This window comes from Podarcis cretensis (assembly GCF_951804945.1).
Source record: "Podarcis cretensis genome assembly, chromosome: 1".
NCBI lineage: Eukaryota > Metazoa > Chordata > Lepidosauria > Squamata > Lacertidae > Podarcis > Podarcis cretensis.
In genome coordinates this window covers 47,997,050-48,016,817 of record NC_137170.1, presented here as the reverse complement: position 1 = coordinate 48,016,817, position 19,768 = coordinate 47,997,050, and the positions used below count along the sequence as shown (strand labels likewise).

The 19,768-nt window shown below is 39.7% G+C and overlaps 1 protein-coding gene across 3 annotated transcripts in view; it reads left to right on the top strand.

Annotated features, from left to right (window-relative positions):
- The window catches only part of PCNX1 (pecanex 1), a 76,905-nt gene that overhangs the window by 40,067 nt on the left and 17,070 nt on the right, over positions 1 to 19,768 (top strand). For all 3 annotated transcript variants that reach the window (XM_079989806.1, XM_079989805.1, XM_079989804.1), the window contains 16 exons: positions 4,730 to 4,820; positions 6,769 to 6,826; positions 7,973 to 8,190; positions 9,421 to 9,574; positions 10,418 to 10,450; positions 10,646 to 10,817; positions 12,569 to 12,679; positions 13,744 to 13,835; positions 14,679 to 14,788; positions 15,181 to 15,286; positions 15,641 to 15,733; positions 16,470 to 16,620; positions 16,924 to 17,065; positions 17,333 to 17,510; positions 18,163 to 18,271; positions 18,674 to 18,803. In XM_079989806.1, the coding sequence (XP_079845932.1) occupies positions 4,730 to 4,820; positions 6,769 to 6,826; positions 7,973 to 8,190; positions 9,421 to 9,574; positions 10,418 to 10,450; positions 10,646 to 10,817; positions 12,569 to 12,679; positions 13,744 to 13,835; positions 14,679 to 14,788; positions 15,181 to 15,286; positions 15,641 to 15,733; positions 16,470 to 16,620; positions 16,924 to 17,065; positions 17,333 to 17,510; positions 18,163 to 18,271; positions 18,674 to 18,803 (1,948 nt within the window). The remainder of the gene's footprint in view (positions 1 to 4,729; positions 4,821 to 6,768; positions 6,827 to 7,972; positions 8,191 to 9,420; positions 9,575 to 10,417; positions 10,451 to 10,645; positions 10,818 to 12,568; positions 12,680 to 13,743; positions 13,836 to 14,678; positions 14,789 to 15,180; positions 15,287 to 15,640; positions 15,734 to 16,469; positions 16,621 to 16,923; positions 17,066 to 17,332; positions 17,511 to 18,162; positions 18,272 to 18,673; positions 18,804 to 19,768) is intronic.

Here is a 19,768-nt window from a genome sequence, read left to right as displayed (position 1 = left end):
CTCTCTGTGCTCAGGTAGGTGGGCACAAAGGATACCCAAACACTGCAGAAGACCAGCAAGCTAAAGGTGATTAGCTTGGCTTCACTGAAGGACCCAGGCAGCTTCCTAGCAAGGAAAACCACTGTGAAGCAGATTGCAGCCAGGAAGCCCATGTAACCAAGGGCACAATAAAACAACACAACATACCCTTTGCTGCATTGCAGAATGATTTTTCTGGGCAGGGAGAGCATGTTGGAATCTCAGATGTTGGAGGAGAATTCCAAGCCAGGTAGTGCAGATGACCAGTTGGACACTGGAACAAGAAATGACAGTGGAGCTGGCTAGACTCTTGTCCAGCCATCACCTCCCCTGGTTCCCTGGTGCTGTGATGAGGAAGGTCAGCACCATAGTGATACGTTCTGCCAAAACAGAAGAAATTGCAGTTGAGAAGATGATGTTGAAGGCCATTCGTTGGTGAAGACAGGTCGCTTTCCTTGGCTGGCCAATGAAAAGGAAGGAGGGAGGAAAGGAAAGGAAAGCAAGAGGGAGATGTTTTTCTGCCTGAAGAACTATGTCTTCTCTGGATAACAGTTAGGATTATTGTTCATTTGCCATTTTGGTCTTGGACAAGTATGAGGGACTTCCTATTCATAATAGTTCCTGCCTTAGAATCAAGGGTGAGCCTGCAACTCCCAACTTGACGGTCTTTCTTCTCCTGCATTACTCCACTGATTTTATCTTTCTGTAGACTTTGACTTATAAACAGGATTCCATCTCCAGATTCAGTAATATGTGAAGGTGGATTCAGATGACAAGGAGACTATGCTTCTTAAAAGCTTAACTGTATAGCACCTATACGGCAGTTGTCTGTTGCCTTGAACCACGTAGTTAAGCTCAATATTAGCAGTTCTCAGCGCTGCTTGGAAGTACAAGGAAGCAGACAGAGGGGTGCTAACTGCTTGGTCAGAGGATCCAGATAGCTCTGTTCCTGTTTTGTTAACTCAATGTAGTTACTGTAATACCTAAAAAAAATAACAATAATTTTATTTATATCCTGTCCTTCTGGCTGGGCTTTCCCAGCCACACTGGGTGGCTTCCAGCAAAATATAAAAAATAATAAAATGTCAAACATTTAAAATCCTGATACAGGACTGCCTTCATATGTCCTCTAAAAGTTGTGTAGTTCTTTATCTCCTTGGCATCTGATGGGAGGGCATCCCACAGGAAGGGCACCACTGTTGAGAAGGCCCTCTGCCTGATTCCCTGTAATTTCACTTCCCGCAGTAATGGTAATTCACCTACCATTAATTAGCGCATTCTGTGTTTTAAGAGTTCAGTATTTAATATACCGTCTCTTTGCGGGACACAACTACACTGGGGTGTAACAGCTTAACACTGACTTCATTCCAGAGTCCCATGGATGCTCTGTGGCTGAAATCAGCTTTGCTGGAAAAAAGTGAATGATGGCTAGAATTGAAGTGATACTGCACTCAACAATAGTGATCAACTTCTGTTAAGTTGTGGACTGGTACACTACCAAATACTCTCAAATTTATGATGTTGATATATTCTGATCGAGGGTAAAGGAAGAAGAAAATTATTCCAGGTTGCCAAGCCTGGAAAGGCAAGGTATCCTCCATTTATATTTTAAAATTAGATTGGATTGGGGGGGGGACTGTTTCTGGGGCAATTTGAATTATAGGACAGAACAAACTATCCTTGGACAATCAGAGAGTATCATTTTCATTAAGCCTCCCTCTTATCTATTGCACATTCATTCTGATTTGCTTGTACACATGAAGGTTAGATTATATTCAGTCTTCGTTGAACATTCATTCTGATTTGATTGATTTCTCAATGCATTTCCCTGTCACCTTCGTAACCGCAGAATTTCAGTTTCTTTTTTAAAGTGGATTTGTTGCAGTAGGTAGAAAGAATGTTTTAATCCACTTGAATTCCACAAACCTAAATTTCCTGATATGTCCTTTAATCTCTCCCACAAAATGCTGATAGTGTGGAAGTGCCTTAGCTGCTAGGGACTGGGGGAAATCTCATTCATCTTTTGCCTTAAGTAATGCGGGGGGGGGGGCGGCTTTGATATTTTTCACATGGTGTTTATTATCAAGTTCCCTTCTCCGTTTTGGTTCTGCAGGCATGGACAGGGCACTGTTTGCTTACTGAACTGTGTAGGAAAATTGCAATATGTTTTTGTAAGAGGGTTGCCAAGAGTTACAGCTGCATCTAAGCAACAACTTTTCACATGTAAAATTCGGTGGAACGCACATATATATATATATATGCCAGATTGTATGACTGATCTTCACTGGGATCACATCTTCTTAATAGCTTGGTGTTTGATAGTTCTGGCACATCCTTTTTTATATATGTGAATGAAAATTATGGGGGAAACACACTAATTCAAGCCTTAGAAATAAATGCACACTGTTTAAAGTGTAGCTCATTCTTATATTTTATTGTTTGCTTTCCATTCCTAGATTGTGTTCTGCTTTAACAGGTGGTAAATATGCTTTCTAAATATTTGACCTTTGTGACCTTCAAAATAAGGCTGCCACTAATACGATGTTACAGGTGTACACAAGTATGCAGGGGGAAATGTGCTATTATATGGGAATGTTGAGTTTGTGTTTGTTGTACTGTATGTCCACATACTGTGATTTCTAACCATATGTGTCAGTGACAAAATAATCCAGGAGTAGTCTTCACTCATGAAAACATACATTGCTTTTGTATGTGGAAAGAACCCAAATTGTGATGTGTCTTTCTATAAACATGCCCTAGTCATCTCCTATACCAACTCAGCCCAATCTTTTAAAAACATTTGACCCTTCTCAAATACTTTGGGAGGAATAAAGCATGATACGTCCCCAAGGCCTGTCATTGCTATGCATGTGTACATTTAAAAAAAAAAATACAGCTTTAAAAATAGTGATGAAGGGAGCCAAACTTTCTCAGTTAAAATTTATGTTTGTACATTTGTATTAACATTTATTGCAACTCTAGATTTAGGGTTATCTCATTATATTTTGTCAGTGAGTCATGAATGACAATAGGGAACAGGTACCAAGAATTATCTAGGGCATTCAGTACATGGAGCCCTGCCTGGAGCATTCAACAAGTCCTGGTTAGACAGATGTTAAAATAAAAATCTCTCAACAATTACAGTACAAAGTTTATAGATTGGCTGTTCTGTGTGTGGTGAAGTTGGGAGCAGCATGGAGGGGAGTTAAAGCTGGAAATATTGTCCATGTGGCGTACACATATCACTGCCGTATGCAGTATATCTAACACTTATTCTCAACAATCAGTAGGACCTAGTATTAAGGTTGCTGTTGGTTTTTACTTCAGTTTCCATAGCCTGAATTCCCCATAGTAATTAGTCTGGCTCAGCTTGTTGTTGGGCATGCATTGTCAAATGACTGAAATGTGCATTCTTAAATGGAGTGTTGTTCCACTGAATCCAGATTTTTTTTTTGTACTTCCACAAGAGCTACCTCACATGGTAAAGAAAAAAAATGTTCACACCATGTATTCTGATGGTGAGATGTCATCGGTGAAAATGGGACTGTGGGTGTTTGCTTGCTTTTGGTTTTTATGGCCTGTGGAAGTGTGGAAAAGAAACTGGCAAAATTTGGTGCTGTGAATCCACCATTCCCTGTTTAAGAATGCAGTTAGCATTTTGAAAGGAAATTGTCTGTGCATAAAAGCAGAGCAGAACTGGCTTCTGCTATTTCAATACATAAATAATATTGTTTAGATGAAGGCATGTGTGGAGCCTCAAATTATTCCACTTGTCTTCCCGTCTTATATTTGTTTTGACCTAGCAATATCTGATCAAGGATCTGTTCAATTCCAACAAAAGGTCCATTTTTCTTGAACTTTCAAAACTTGAAGTGGCTGTGAATTCCATATATTAATATGTGCTGCCCAAAGAAGTCCTATATTTACGCGAATCTAATGTGCCATCAAATCTAGTGCGCACCTCAGTTTTCAAAACCTTGAAACCAAAATAGGATTTGCTATGTCAGTAGTGTTTCTGAGGCTTGCAATCAAATCTAATTCACCATCAAATCTAATGTGCACCCTAATTTTTGTGATGTAATTTGGCCAAAAATGGTGCACATTACATTCGAGTAAATACGGTACTTGCTTTTGTCTGTCCCACAGATATTATCAATTTTTTGAATGAACCCAAGTTCTAGCATTATGCATGAGAAAATTATCTATTATTATCATAATTCTTGTGTCAAGTTATATGGAAAGATATGGTAGTAATTTTACCTTGTAAAATAAATAGGCTGAACATCTTTACCTCTTCCTGATAGAGGTGATAGAATGCAAGCGTCTAAAGAAAAAACACCATAGTTAATTTTTCAATGACTTAGTGACTGATTTATTTTCCTGTTTCTGGACTGTGTCCGCTAGGTATGAAAACCTAGCTCAAAGAAAGACCAGGGACATGCTAAGGAAAGATGTGTGCATTACACAAGTCCATAAGTAACTCTTTGCTTATGTACATTAATCTGCATTCTTGGTTGTGACCAATTTGGTCTCATGGTCCCTGATCAAGTAAAGTCCTCCATTAACCGTTTATGAAGTGTGTGGATGTAGCTATAAAATACTTATGTAGATTTGTATTGTGTACAAGTAACCCATAGCATATACTTTTTGTTACTACAGTGTAGAAATATGCTACAATATTTAACCTATCCTGACTTTCTCTTTTTGACAGGTAAGTTCAGTTCTACACTCTACGAGACAGGGGGCTGCGATATGTCGCTTGTGAATTTTGAGCCTGCTGCAAGAAGAACATCTAATATCTGGTGTGTTTTTGAAAACCAGTATCTGTGGTTTAGTCAGCAATGCTGAATATGCAAACAATTCTGTAAGATTCTTAAGCGTCTGTGTATTTTTGCAAAAGTCAGAACACTTTCAGAATTGTGATTTGATGTACATGGGAACCTTTTGGTAATTTTATATTTTGTCAAAGAATACCCATTATATTGAGACTGAGGAAGTTGCAGGTTGAATGAAGAACTGAGAACCAGAACCAACTTCATTCTCATGTTTATATAGTGCAGTGGTGGGGAACTTTTTGCCATTCAGATGTTGCTGGACTATATCTCTTCTCAACCCCAGCCAATAGCTGAGAGTTTCCTGATAGCAAGGGAGTTGTAGTCCCACAGCATCTGGAAAGGCAGATGATACAAATGGTCATGGCACTTTGCATACTTCCTTTGCACACAACCCTTGAAGACTAGGCAGTATTTCAGAACAATCAGTCAAAGTGTTAATTACATTTTAGAATGTTTTATTGCTTAACTTTGTGTCTGGATGCATGGCTTTATTCTGTTTGAATTTACATATGATTTCTGAGCTGCTGCCACCACCACAGGGTGGTGAAGCTATCCTGTTTTCCCTAGCCAGGATTTTGGATAGGCTTTGCCAATTAGGTCATGATACCCTTTCAAAGAAAGAGAGAATAATCTAACAATCTTAGAGCAAAATGAGTACACGAGATCCTTGGACAGGATTTCATATCCTTTTTTAAAGGCAGTAAGCTGAATAAGAGTCATGGTGCTTGGAGTAAATGACTGCTTTGGGGGCATAATGTCCCCTGGGACATGCAGATTCCACGCCCACCCAACCACCCAATAAAGATACAGTGGTACCTCGGGTTACAGACGCTTCAGGTTACAGACTCTGCTAACCCAGAAATAGTACCTGGGATTAAGAACTTTGCTTCAGGATGAGAACAGAAATCGCACGGCGGCAGCAGGAGACCCCATTAGCTAAAGTGGTACCTCAGGTTAAGAACAGTTTCAGGTTAAGAATGGACATCCAGAACAAATTAAGTTCTTAACATGAGGTACCACTGTACGTTTATTACAAAATCAAAGAAAAATAGAATGCAGTGAAATACATCGTTTTCTGCCATTGCTTTGCATAAATTTCAGTGCATAGCAGAGTCATGCAAACCAAAGTATTTTCAATGTGGAATTGTCTTTATGGTGCAGTAGTAGCCAGCCCCTAGCTGGCACCCAATCTTCAGGAGTTTTCTTTTTGGCTCTCCAAATACATATATTTTTAGTTTTAGCTGCTCCTGTGGGTCCTCTGCTGTGGCACCCTGATGTTGAAAGCTTTTTTTTTGACCCAACAAGCCCCACCCCCAAATTTATCCATTTAAAAATCATGCAACACCTTCTATTTACTGATTATTTTCATGGGTCGCCTGCTGTAATTCTGTGATACCAAAAGTTTTCGTAACCCCTAAACCCCAAATATGCCATTAATTATTATTCTTACATTTGTCCAGGACCACTTGCCCACTTCTGCCACTCCCACTTTGACATTTGGCCCTGGAGTGTTTGCAGTGGACCTTTATTACCCTCTGCCTGAAAAGGGCTAGCAATCACTCAGATAGGACTAGGTATTCATCCCAGAATGCAACCCCATATCCACCTATCAAGGTATTAATGCAGAATTAATGGCTTGTTACGAAATAGAAATAGAAATGCTCGTTATACAGGCCTCCTTCTTTCTTAATGTCAGCACATTTGGGTAATAAGGTGCATTGTCCTATCAAGAAAGTGTATCATTTCTTTTTCCCTTGGTGAAAACAGTACTGCCTTTCCAGTAGCAAGTTGATTTAAACTGGGGTAACTGATGTCCTACAAACTACAGAAAGAGTAATCTCTTAAACAAAAGAAGAGACTTGAATTGGAGAACAGTGTGTGGTATCAAACTAAAGTAATCTTCTTGTTATTATAGTGACACGGATTCTCATGTATCAAGTTCTACCTCAGTTCGTTTTTATCCACATGATTTAGTAAGTTTTTGCATTTGCTCCTTATTTTATTGCAAGCAGATGATCAAATGTCACTCTTAAGTTGTTGAGATACAATTAAGTATTCTGTCTGTAAATTTAGCACAGGATTCGAGTGGTTCAAGTTGTCAGCAGCTGGACAATGCCATGCCTTCACTGCTACAAATAATTGGAGAATTGCAGCCATGTTAATACTTTAATAACGTGAGACCTGATGTGTGTTTAATTAGACAAATGCAGTGCCACCCACCTCTTAGATCTAAGAAAGTGGTGTCCAAGCCCTGCTCAATACAGAATGGATTGTAGACTATCACTGCTAATGATTTGTAAGGTCTTTGAAGACTTTAGGTTCAGCTTGCTAGATCCTTACCATATCAGCTTGAAATACCCTGGAGTAATTGAAGTTGTAAAGAGGAAAGGGCCCTTCTACTCAGCCTTGTGTGTTGGATATTACTGGATCTGCAATTCCCATTGTCACTCATCATTGGCCATGCTGGCTGCAGATTAGTGGTGGGGATTTTCTGGCCATTATTATTATTATTATTATTATTATTATTATTAGAATTTATATACCGCCCTATACCTGAAGGTCTCAGGGCAGTTCACAGAATAAAACCAAATGAATTCAGGTGATTGTTAAAGTGGCTCATGAAGAGTTGACCACTTCTGAATTCTGACTTCTGGCTGGATCCAGTTCCTCAACCCTTCTGCAAAAGATGGGTGTTGTCGTTCCAACAACATCTGGGGACTCAAGTTTGTGGAAGCGTATTCTAGATGGAGGGTAGAGTGTTGTTTGCATGTGCACTATCCCTGCAGTTCCATAAAGTTTTATAAAGGGTCAGTGCTTTTGCTTCCTGGAAGAAACCAGCCAATCCAGATACAGGTTGGAACTCTACCATGAACCCATGCCAGGTTTGAGCATGTAGTCTTCAACCACTGTTAATCAGGTGTGCCTTCCTGAAATGAGATAAACTGCATCCTCCTCCACCTTCCCTTCTCCCTGAACCATACAGATTTGCAAAGAAGATGAGACCAAGGGGGTAGTTCCCCATAGAAGATCTTTGGCCCATGGCACTCTTATGTTCCTTAAGATCTATAGTTTATAGTCTAAAGAAGTGTGAATGCAACTTATTATTGACTTTATTGTAGCTCTCCCTACCCCAGATCAGGCTGAACAGGCTGTTGACCATAGATACAGATCTCCTCGAGCACCAAGACATTGACCTAAGCCCTGACCTGCAGGACCATCTGCAACCTCAAGAGGAAGCCGCCCAAAAAGTCAAACACTATTATCGCTTTTGGATCCTACCTAAGATCTGGATTGGCATCAATTTTGATAGACTGACTCTCCTAGCCTTGTTTGATAGGTGAGATCCCATGAGCACGTGCTGTTCTAACATAGTTCAAGTAATTATTTGCATCAGGTTTCCTTTTGCTTGGTTCGTATGCTAGTGATTGATGCACTGTTCAAAGCATTAGTCAAATCAGGTGGTGGGTACTGTTAGAAACGGGGCCAAAATGGGCCCAACTAAGAACAGCAGTAACAACAAGGTGTCGAGTGTCCAGTGGAAAACTGGGGAGAGGGAAGTTAAATGGAGGACCCTGGAAGAAAGCATGATACACTGGTACCCTGAACATGTCCACTCCTATCAGGAGGAAAGGTGTACTGCAGCACTTGAATTTAGAGCACTGGGTTGTGCAGATAAGCTACCCTCTGTTGTGCACCTTTAATGGTATAGTGGGCATTGGGGTATCCAGCAAGCCACCATCATTCTGCTCAGCAGTTTGCTTTCTCCGCCCTGGAGTATCTATACTGCTTTACAGACTTCTTTTTCTTGGAGTACCTGTTGGGATACTGCCAGGGAGACCAAGTCCATCATGCCCCCATGCCGATGTCGGACGATCCATCGATCTCCCGCAGATACAGTATCAGTCAATTAGCGACATGAAGTCTCAGAAATAGCTTGCCACATTCCAGAGCTCGTGCACGCTCTATCAGCAGAGTTCGCACAACGAAAGATGCACTCAGGAGAGCATATTTACAATTTTATTCAGCGTTGGTCAGAACAAAGAAAAAAACATGACTACCTGCTTCGATGTCTCAGGCACAGAGAGAGAAACAAAAGCAATAGACAAACAGAAACTTCCTGTGAGCAGGAAATATGTAGGCTGTGACTCACAACAGCCTGTCCCCTTTTTAAGGTGGAACGGAAATATCCTAACAGTACCTTCACTCGTTTTTCTTCTGCAGAACCATTACAGAAACCTTATTTTTTCTCAAGACATACTGCAATGTAGATTTTTCTGGGAGGGGATGGGTATGGATGGATTTATCTGTCTTGTGGTTGGGACTAGGACTGGGTGACATTTTTATCCTTTCTGACTGATTCTATAGAATGTGTTTGAACAGCCATTTGAACTCCAATAAAACGACAATAGATTCAGCACCTGAAATTTGCATGCTAAGGCATTCTCAGACTTTTGAGATACAGTATCATAGGTCATTTTCTTTAGTTTCCTTGAACTCCTGCAGCCTCTCTTCCAACTGTATAAACCTATTTATCTTCCCAGTACCACGTACTTTTCCTTTTCCATAGAAATCGTGAGATCCTGGAAAACGTGTTAGCTGTCATCCTAGCTATCCAAGTGGCTTTCTTGGGTTCTGTACTTCTTATTGAAGGCTTCTTCAAGGATATATGGGTTTTCCAGTTTTGCTTGGTGATTGCCAGCTGCCAGTATTCCTTGCTCAAGGTAACTTCTTTTGCCACTGTCAATTTTAAATATTCATATTCTGCCAGCATTTGGACAATCTATCTTGAGTTAATAAGAAGCCTAGTCGTGGCTGATCTTTGTTGGGTGTGCATGCAGTCCCTTTGCAAGCAAACCAGGAAGCCTTCTGCTAACCACACTTTCATGTTTTGCCCAAATCAGGAAACAAAGGTTAAGAGCTTCAGAGCAGGCCAGGATATTAAGCCAGCTTCAAACAAGAGACGTATATCCCAAATTGTTCTGATGCTATTAACCACAGTTTCCAGGTTTGGATGAAATGGGAAACTACATATTAAGCCAATCAAAATATTGTAAAATAGTGATCAAGCTTTCATCTCCCCCAATCATCTCCCCCAATCAACTGTTGAACAAAGAAAGTGTGTGTGTATGGAATCCAGCCTGTTGAAAAGTACTGGCGAACTCAAAAGCTTGCTCACTATTATGTGACATTTTAATGGGTCCTAATAAAGGCATTGCTTGGGTATGGATTTTTCCTTATGAACCCACTGCATTCCTGGGATGATCTTAGAAAGTATGATTCTTCTGCTCTTACCTCTTCCGTTAAGTTATTTTCAATATTTTAAAACTTTCACTTCAGACCCCAGCTTCTCATGCTTTGTTGAATGCTGCTTGAGAAACTAACTTTGGGGGTGGGAACAGCGAGGGGATGAGGGGCTGTGACTGAAAAACACACCATGAGAAGCCTTGATGTGTCCATGGAAGTTCTGTGCATCCTACCTGTTAAAAGAGTCTTATATTGAAAAGTAACCTTGAAAATAAGCCTTACCTAATATTACCCTTTCATTTTTCTGGTCTGTTTTTTAGAGTGTGCAACCAGATTCTTCATCACCTCGGCATGTAAGTTTTCCTATATGGAACGGAACTTTTTATTCAGAAAAGGCATAGCTAATACTCTGGTGTATCTGAGTTCAACACACTGAACTTTCTAATTTAAAGAGGCATGCGTAATAAAGTTTCAAAACCAAATTTTGAAGAAAACAATAGTTATGATTTGCAACTTTGAGTTGCAGTAACCAAACTTGTTTTTTTCAGGGTCATAACCGAATCATCGCCTATAGCCGCCCTGTTTACTTCTGCATATGCTGCAGCCTCATTTGGCTGCTGGACTATGGCAGCAAGAGCACTTTCACTGCAAGGTTCCGACTATATGGAATGGCTTTCACTAATCCAATTTTGCTGCTATCAGCAAGGGACTTGATTATAGGTGAGCAATTTCTTTATGGCTCTGATGCATTGTATTTGCTTCTTTAGTTATACGGTGGTACCTCGGGTTACAGACGCTTCAGGTTACAGACGCTACAGGTTACAGACTCCACTAACCCAGAAATAGTACCTCGGGTTATGAACTTTGCTTCAGGATGAGAACAGAAATCACGTGGCGGCGGTGCAGCAGCAGCGGGAGGCCCCATTAGCTAAAGTGGTGCTTCTGGTTAAGAGCAGCGGGAGGCCCCATTAGCTAAAGTGGTGCTTCTGGTTAAGAACAGTTTCAGGTTAAGAACGGGCCTCTAGAACAAATTAAGTTCTTAACCCGAGGTACCACTGTAAAAGTATTTTTATACTGCCGTATCATAAATTAACAGGGTGGTGTAAACTCCATTAAAAGCTATGTGGATGGTATGCATAGATCGTTTGCCCATCGTGGAGACCATATAGATTTCTGTTCTTTAATGGAGATACAAATAAATGGAATCCCTTCCTTTCTCATTCTGTCTTTTAAAAGTTGTTATAATTGGAGAGGAAGTAGTTGTCATTGTCAGTTCCATGGGTGGCGCTGTGGTCTAAACCACTGAGCCTCTTGGGCTTTCCAGTCAGAAGGTCAGTGGTTCGAATCCCCATGACGGGGTGAGCTCCCGTTGCTCTGTCCCAGCTCCTGCCAACCTAGCAGTTCGAAAGCATGCCAGTGCAAGTAGATGAATAGGTACCACTGCAGCGGGAAAGTAAGTGGCGTTTCCATGCGCTCTGGCTTCCGTCACGATGTCCCATTGCGCCAGAAGCGGTTTAGTCATACTGGCCACATGACCTGGAAAACTTGTTTTTAGACAAACACTGGCTCCTTCGACCTGAAAGTCGCCTTTGACTGGACTTAACCGTCCAGGGGTCCTTTACCTTTACCTTTTATCATGAAAGTCATTGCATGATTAGAACTTTGGTAAACATGGAGAATTGCCATGCAGTGTACAGAGGATCTTCAGATAAACTCTTGATCCACTTCTCTTAGCCGTCTCATAACTGGCAGCTGTTGTATGGTGGGAATGACAGCAACTACCAAAGTGCCACATATTTGTTCATGTTAGTCTAGTTTTGATTGCAGGCTACATGTCTTGGAGGGCTGTCATGCTGAAACATGCTGTCCCTCTCCTGTGGGGACACTGCAAGTTATCTTCTTACTTAATGACATCTTCATAATCCATCACCACCATTGTCTCCGTTCCACATCATTTTTCAAGCTTTCCCCTTCTCAGTTTAGCTCCTTGCAACCTTCACAGTCTTCCTCTGTCTCAGTCCTCTCAGGGATGTTCACTTTCCTGTTGAGCATATCTGGCTAAGGTGAAGAGGCAAGAAGAGTAAGGCCTTCACTTGGCCTGACAAACATACAGATGCAAACATACTGCAGTTGCTTGTTCCGAAAGTGAGTAGGGTGTTTGCTACATAGGAAAAGGAGTCTGAAAAGAGCTGTATGCCTCACGTCAGTGTTCAGTTACTCACAGCAGGTAGTTATTGGCAACTGTTTTGAAATAAAGAACAACAGCTATGTGAAATTATTTCTTGTGCAAGGGTGGTATATAAATTCAGTAGATAATAATAATAATAATAATAATAATAATAATAATAAAAAATAATAATAATTAAGGAACACCTATATCCTCTATAGTTAAAAGTGGAAGGATAACAAATAGTTCTGTATGTATTTACTATTTTCTTCCTATCATTTTTTTTTTTTTTTGTCTCTTGTAGTGTTTACGTTATGTTTCCCTATAGTGTTCTTCATTGGTCTTCTGCCTCAGGTGAACACATTTGTCATGTACCTCTGTGAACAATTAGATATTCATGTCTTTGGTGGCAATGGTGAGTTGAGCTTCCTTGTTTCATAGATAATTCAGCAAACGACTTTCAGATCTGTTTAAGAAAAGGTAGTTTGAGGGCTTTATCCAAAGGATCAATTTAAGTACATTCCTACTTCATTTTAGCCTTTACAGATGGTCCTTTAGGTCCTCAGTTTAAGCAACTGCCTGGCATTCAAATGGTTTTCTTTTCTGTGCACTAAACAGTCTAGTACAAAACTGTGGTTCAATTCAGACATAAATGCCAAATCATACTTTGATGCCATATGAATATGCTTGGAACAAGCCTTCCTCCTCCATGCACTGTGATTTCCTCTCTTCCTGTATTGGTATGCTGCTTTATAGTGGAAATTGTAGTTTGCCCGTTCAGATATAAGGGCAAACCATAGTGCGAGAGGACAGGGAGCGCAGCAGGCTTGTTCATGTTGTGCCAAACCATGGTTTAGCATTCTCTCTGCCCTCAGCCATTAAGGAAGTTGTTGTCAGTTGCACTCCAGAAGCCAGTCAGCTGAAAGCAAAATTGGAAGGGGCTTCTACACATTTCAGAGTAATGTTTCATATATTCAACTGTATGGCAGTGCTCTCCAGAAGAGGCTCAGAAAGTTTGCCTTCATGCATACCAGACATGCCAATGACTTTGTTATTCAATAAAATCACATTTTCCTCAAAAAGGTATTCTTGCCATTTGAGAGCTGATGAAATGTAATATCCCTGAAACAAAAATGCTTTCTGATGGAAGCCTATAAATCCTGCATAGCAAAGGAACAGCTGCATTGTGGGGTCTGTAATAGCTCGTATGGTCTACTTAAGTTGGTTCAGGCTCATTGGGAAAAGCACATCTTTGAATTAACTTTTCCAGTGAAAGAATACTGCGCAACAGTAATATCACGCAATAAAAGAATCCTCAAAAGTAGCATAAGTTTAAGTGTGAGATAATCTGCTGTAAATCTTTATAGTGTTGTAGTAGAAACAAAAATCAAAGGGATAAATGTTTATTTCTTGAAACCTAAATATGTTCTTCCACTGTTAAGGGTTTCTTTTCCTAACAAACGTTTTCTTATTCTCTAGCGACGACAAGCTTGCTTGCAGCACTTTACAGTTTTATCTGTAGTATTGTGGCAGTAGCATTATTGTATGGATTGTGTTATGGTGCCCTAAAGGTGAGTGCTATATTTTTGAGTAGTAAATTTAGGCTTGATACTTGTACCACTTCATGAAACTAAAAGTTAAATGTTATTACCTGAACTTCCTAACATTTGTAAAAGGTGGATGGATGAAGATTGGTTTTTCTTCTTTCCTTGAAACACCAGAATTTTTATTATACACTGCCACCCCTCCACACCATATGGTACATCCCAACAAGGGAGGCCAAGGGACTACAGACCACAGATAAATTTTCTTACTCAGTACAAAATCAAAATGGAGATACATAACAATTTATAAAACATTCACAAATCCTTAGGAAAGGATGCTTATTTCATGCTCTGGTAAAGCCATGGAACCCACCATAAATGAATACCGTATTTTTCTGTGTAGAAGACTATATTCCTTCCTAAATTTTTGAAGTTTAAAATAAGGGGCCGTCTTATACACGGATAGTGCATAGTACATTTTTAAAATTTTGATTCCCCTAAAATAGGGGGCGTCTTTTACATGGGGCATGTTATACACAGAAGAATACGATAAATATCCCTTGTGCTCCACAGCAACACTAACAACATGGTGTCAGCTTGTATGCGAAAGCTGAATTGGTGCACGATGCCATCCATATCTGAGAATTGATACCTGAGATATGCATACATATTTATACCCACCCTGTTTTCTTGATTGTACTTTGGTTTAACTGATTTTGATATTTCCCTTCAAGGTGGAGGGGAAATGTAATTAATTTATTTAAGGAATAATATTGATGCAGTTTATTTCATAGATACACAGGATTTCCGATTCTGTAACCTTAAAAAAGAATAATTTTTCCCCCCTATGGACTCTGATTTTGCCCACAGGATTCTTGGGATGGTCAACATATTCCAGTGCTCTTTTCAGTATTCTGTGGCATGTTAGTGGCAATATCCTACCATCTCAGCAGACAGAGTAGTGATCCTTCTGTGCTTTTGTAAGTAATAATTACCTCTTTGTATATTACGTAGAAGTCTTATTGCAATAATTGTTTGTGCAAGGGAGAGGGAATCTGTTCAGAAAACATTGTGGGGAGCAAAGGGCCTAAAAACTTTAGACAACCTCCACCTGATGCAAACAGTTTTCATATTTGGCTAACGTGTGACCCTCCACATGTTGTTGGACTTGGCATAAGCCAGCATGGTCAATGGCCAGGGATAATGGATGCAATATGAAGGCCCTTTTCATAAAGGGGGACAAAGTGCAGATAAGTACCAATAGTTGTTTTCTGCTTTTATATATATATATAAAAACCTTGATTTGTTTTTCTTTTTGGACTCAAATCAGTGCACAATCATTACAAAGAAAACATTTTCTTTTCTTTTTTAGTTCTTTAGTGCAATCAAAACTTTTCCCTACTTCAGAAGATAAAAATCCAGAGGATCCACTGTCTGAGGTTAAAGACCCCTTACCTGAAAAACTGAGAAATTCAGTGGTAAGTTGGCTCACTTTTGTAGCATACTAAGAAGACTGATATTACAAGGACACTTCTAATGATTCAGGTGTCCAGGGAATTATCTGTTGATGCTGTTTATGATGCCTTAAGTACCTCTGTCTGACAGTTGTGATACCAGTGGTTATTTTCCTTTATATTAGATCACTAACAAGAAAGAACATTAGTTACTTCAGCTGTCATGTTGATTTCTTGGGAAGGGGATTAAATTTCTTTATTGGGAGGGGTTAAATTATAGCGTGTAGACAATGATTATCATGAGTACTTAAAACTAAAAGAGAGAAACAGTTTTCTGGAACTCTCTTAGTTTTAAAAAAGTTATTTCTTTCTTCCTAGAGTGAACGCTTGCAGTCTGATCTGGTGGTGTGCATAGTCATCGGTGTACTTTATTTTGCTATTCACGTCAGCACAGTTTTCACAGTATTGCAGGTACCTTACTTTTCCCCTCCCCTTATTTTCAAAACTATCCTTACCAGTTTCTTTTGTATCTGCCTCTTGAACAGTGTTGTTGACTTCAGCATTTATAACATGACGGGGTTTGGGTTTGCTCAGCAGCACGGGATATTGGCTTTTGGTTTAAGATGTAGGATTTCTATTGACTTTTTAATGTCCCTTGTTAGTTTTCCCCAGTTCTGCAATGCTCAGCCTGGCAAACTCCCCATCCTTCGGGTACTGTGAGGAAGGAACATGAGGCTCACCAGAAGATGCAAAAGATCTTGTAGTTCTCCATGTTCCTATTTATTGTGTTTCCTGGAGACGACTCTAGTTGGCATCGATAACACAAAGAGATGGATCTAATTGCATGAGCAATTGAAGAAAGTTAGGATGTTAAATGGTGCAGTGCACTGCATCTCAAAGACAAGTTTGCAGGGGCAGCATTCCTTGTATTGTGTGTATCAGGAAAAACGGAAACACAAGGAATATGACCTGTTTTAATGATACTCCCCTCCCAACAAAACTCAAAATGGTCCATTTGGAGACAGACATGGGTTGCACCATGTCGTGGGATGTATCCCGAATAGGTAGGGAAGCAGTTGATGATGAAGGCACCCTTTCAGCCAGTGCTGCCATACTGCCCAAATTGAGAAGCACAATTCTGACAGGAATTGCTATTGATTGTTTTTGAGACTGAGTCTCTTTATTCCTTCTTAAATTTTTCCATTAGCCTGTCTTGAGCTATGTTCTGTACGCGTTGGTGGGCTCAGTTGGCTTTATGACCCATTATGTACTGCCACAACTTCGGAAACAGCTCCCTTGGCACTGTTTTTCTCACCCACTGTTGAAAACCAAGGAATACTATCAATTTGAAGTCCACAGTAAGTAGTACAATTCTTCTTTTAAGACTCTGCCTATTCCCTAGGCATTTACTGTGAACTATAATTAATTATATTGTGACTTTACAATAAAACTGTTCTTCTCGTTTCCTTCTATAGAAAACTTAGTTTCTTGCAGTAAAGTTAAAACTTTGTAGCAATGGAAAGTAGTTCAGATATCTTACCTGTTATATTGGAGGGATGGTGGGAAAGAGGGGTCAGATAGACATCTGAGCTTGGTTTGTTTCCTGATACACTTTCCAGATTCCTATAGCATTCTGTATTGTATTTTGTGACTCCTCTTAGATGCTGCACATGTGATGTGGTTTGAGAAACTTCATATATGGCTTCTTTTTGTGGAGAAAAATATTATCTACCCTCTGATAGTCCTCAATGAGCTCAGCAGCAGTGCGAAAGCTATTGCTAGCCCAAAGAGACTGGATATAGAGTAAGTAGAAAACAGCACATAGGCACTTCCTTTACTTTAATTATGGTTTGTTTGTTTTTAATGTCCTATTGCAAAGGCTATCTCTGTTGCTTGACCAGTCTCTTGAAACTCCAGATTCTTCTTTCTTAAAAGGGGTCAGGCATATTTAATGAAAGATAGTAAAGTGAGAAATATATCGAACAATTTATTAATCTCCAAGAACGTACTGAATGCAGATAAAGTGAAGAGTAAACTGATCAGCTTGACAAATATATTTTCTCATTGCAGATTTGGTGCTTTAATGATTACTATTGCTGGTATGAAGCTGTTGCGTTCCTCTTTCAGCAACCCAACCTACCAGTATGTTACTGTCATTTTCACAGTGCTTTTCTTTACATTCGACTACAAACGTTTCTCAGAGACAATGCTGCTAGACTTGTTCTTCATGTCCATACTCTTCAGCAAGGTAATGTCAAATAATAATACAGTGCCCAAGCTCTGTGTTCCATAACTCTGTGGCAAAACGAGATGGCAGTAGATCTTGCAGTTGGCATAGCCATCTTTTCCACAGTCTTGAAAGGCAACCTTAAAAAGCCACCAATTTTATATTTTATGGTAGCCCTACGGTCTTAAGAGTTTAACTGATGATCTTGAATACATTAAAAGCGGTACCAAAACATTTGTTATTAATAATATTAGGACATATACTGCCATCATAATATAGAATCTCATTCTCTCTCCTTCCTCTTTTCCATTGTCTCCTAAAGGACAATCTGACCATTTGTTATCTATAAGAATTGATATATGATATTTTATCATGTTATCTGATGAATTGCAGATAGAAAGGAAGTTTATTTATTGTTGAATAGAGAGTCTCCACTTGTTTGGTTAAATATTTAATGTACAAATTTGACAAAGCATGGCATTCTCTTACATTTCATGCCTCTTAAAACAGAACCAGTTGATCGGCTGTGGCATACATGACGCACAGTTTTACAAAAAATTTTTGCTAGTGCCTCTAAAACTCCTCCTGGGAAATTCAAATCATACATGTGTCAAGAGTACAAGATCTGTGACCAAATTTGTTTTTTAAACGTTTCCTTCTGTTTTCTTTCTAGCTGTGGGAGCTTTTCTACAAGTTGAGATTTGTATACACTTACATTGCTCCTTGGCAAATCACATGGGGATCTGCGTTCCATGCTTTTGCCCAGCCTTTTGCTGTACCACGTATCCTTTTTGAAAGCTCCAGATGTATTATGCTGACAGGGAAAAGAACTTTTGAAGCCTTAATATATTGTAAAAGTCTACTAAAATGTATGATTACAAGCCACACCAATCTCTTCTGAGCAGTTTCGATTGCAAAGCACTGTGATATGAATGTTTGTGCAGTGTAGCAGAAACATTGTTTTTGCTATAAGTTGTCATGCTTCTACACTAAGAACAGTAGTATATTACTTCATTTTTCTGTACAATGGTTGCCAAGTGTAGTTTACGATGCTGTTGGACCTTTCTAAATGACACAGATATTTGAGCTATTGTGGTTGTTCTTTTTTTTTTTTTATTCTGCCCTGACATGAAGAAATCAGAAAGAAAGAAAGTTGTGGTTTCCTTGACTTTCCTTCCTTGCAGATTCTGCAATGCTGTTTGTCCAAGCAGCTGTGTCTGCTTTCTTCTCTACTCCACTAAACCCATTTTTGGGAAGTGCAATATTCATCACTTCTTATGTTAGACCTGTCAAGTTTTGGGAGCGAGACTACAAGTAGGTGATTTTGAAGGCATAAAAAAACCTCCTTCTGTAGTAACGAGAGATTTTTTTAAAAAATTAAAAATAAGTTATAATATGTGATGTTTCTGGATGCATGATGCTAAATTCCTAAAGTATGCCCTGCAGAAGAATTATGATTCTGCGCAGTCACCACTAGTTTCTTGCTGTGGAAAAATATCCTCACTTCATCCTACCTTTAGCTGAAATCAGCAGAAATACTTCTGAGGTAAACCTCTGGAATCTCTCCCTGGTGACCTGTAGAAGTCAGAAATAACTCATCTTGGCTCTTAGATGAACTTCTTGTGCAATCATGTAGTGAAAAATGATTTCACTTGAAAACCCAACTATTTTAGTGTTTTACTTTGGCCACATTCACACAAAATTAATCTGGTTAATCTGGTTAGTTAATCTGGTTAGTTTAACAATCCAGCTTCATAACCAGTGGTCTGAAGTTGGCTTGCTGTGAAACTTGCAAGTGTTTGCTTTAAACTAGGATCCCTGGTCAAACATAGGCCAGGATTCTGGGGACAGGATCACAAAGCTAATATAGGAGTAAACCCTGTTCTCTCATTTGTCGCCTGTGATGTCAACTGGTGAGCAGGCAGGCGTGGTTTGGGGAGAAAGGCCTGTGTGCCAGAGGTTCCTCAGCCCTAATTAAGATGCGTATAAAACCTGGCCCAGTATACAAAGAGCTACTTGGGCTCACAGCAGCCACACAGCCTCCATGTAATTTTCCAGTTGGAAGACCTGTAGTGACAGCAAGTGCACATATTCGTCTGTTTGCTGAAAGAGACAGTATGCTATGCCTAAACTTTGTTTTCACATCCAGAGAAATGCAGTGGAGTGCTGTGCCTCTGGTCTTAGTCTTGAAAGAGAGACAGACAGGGGAAAAAAATGGAGGACTGGAAATAGCAGCAGTTAGCACTTAGTTGCATTTTCTTAGCAGGGGTGACAAACCA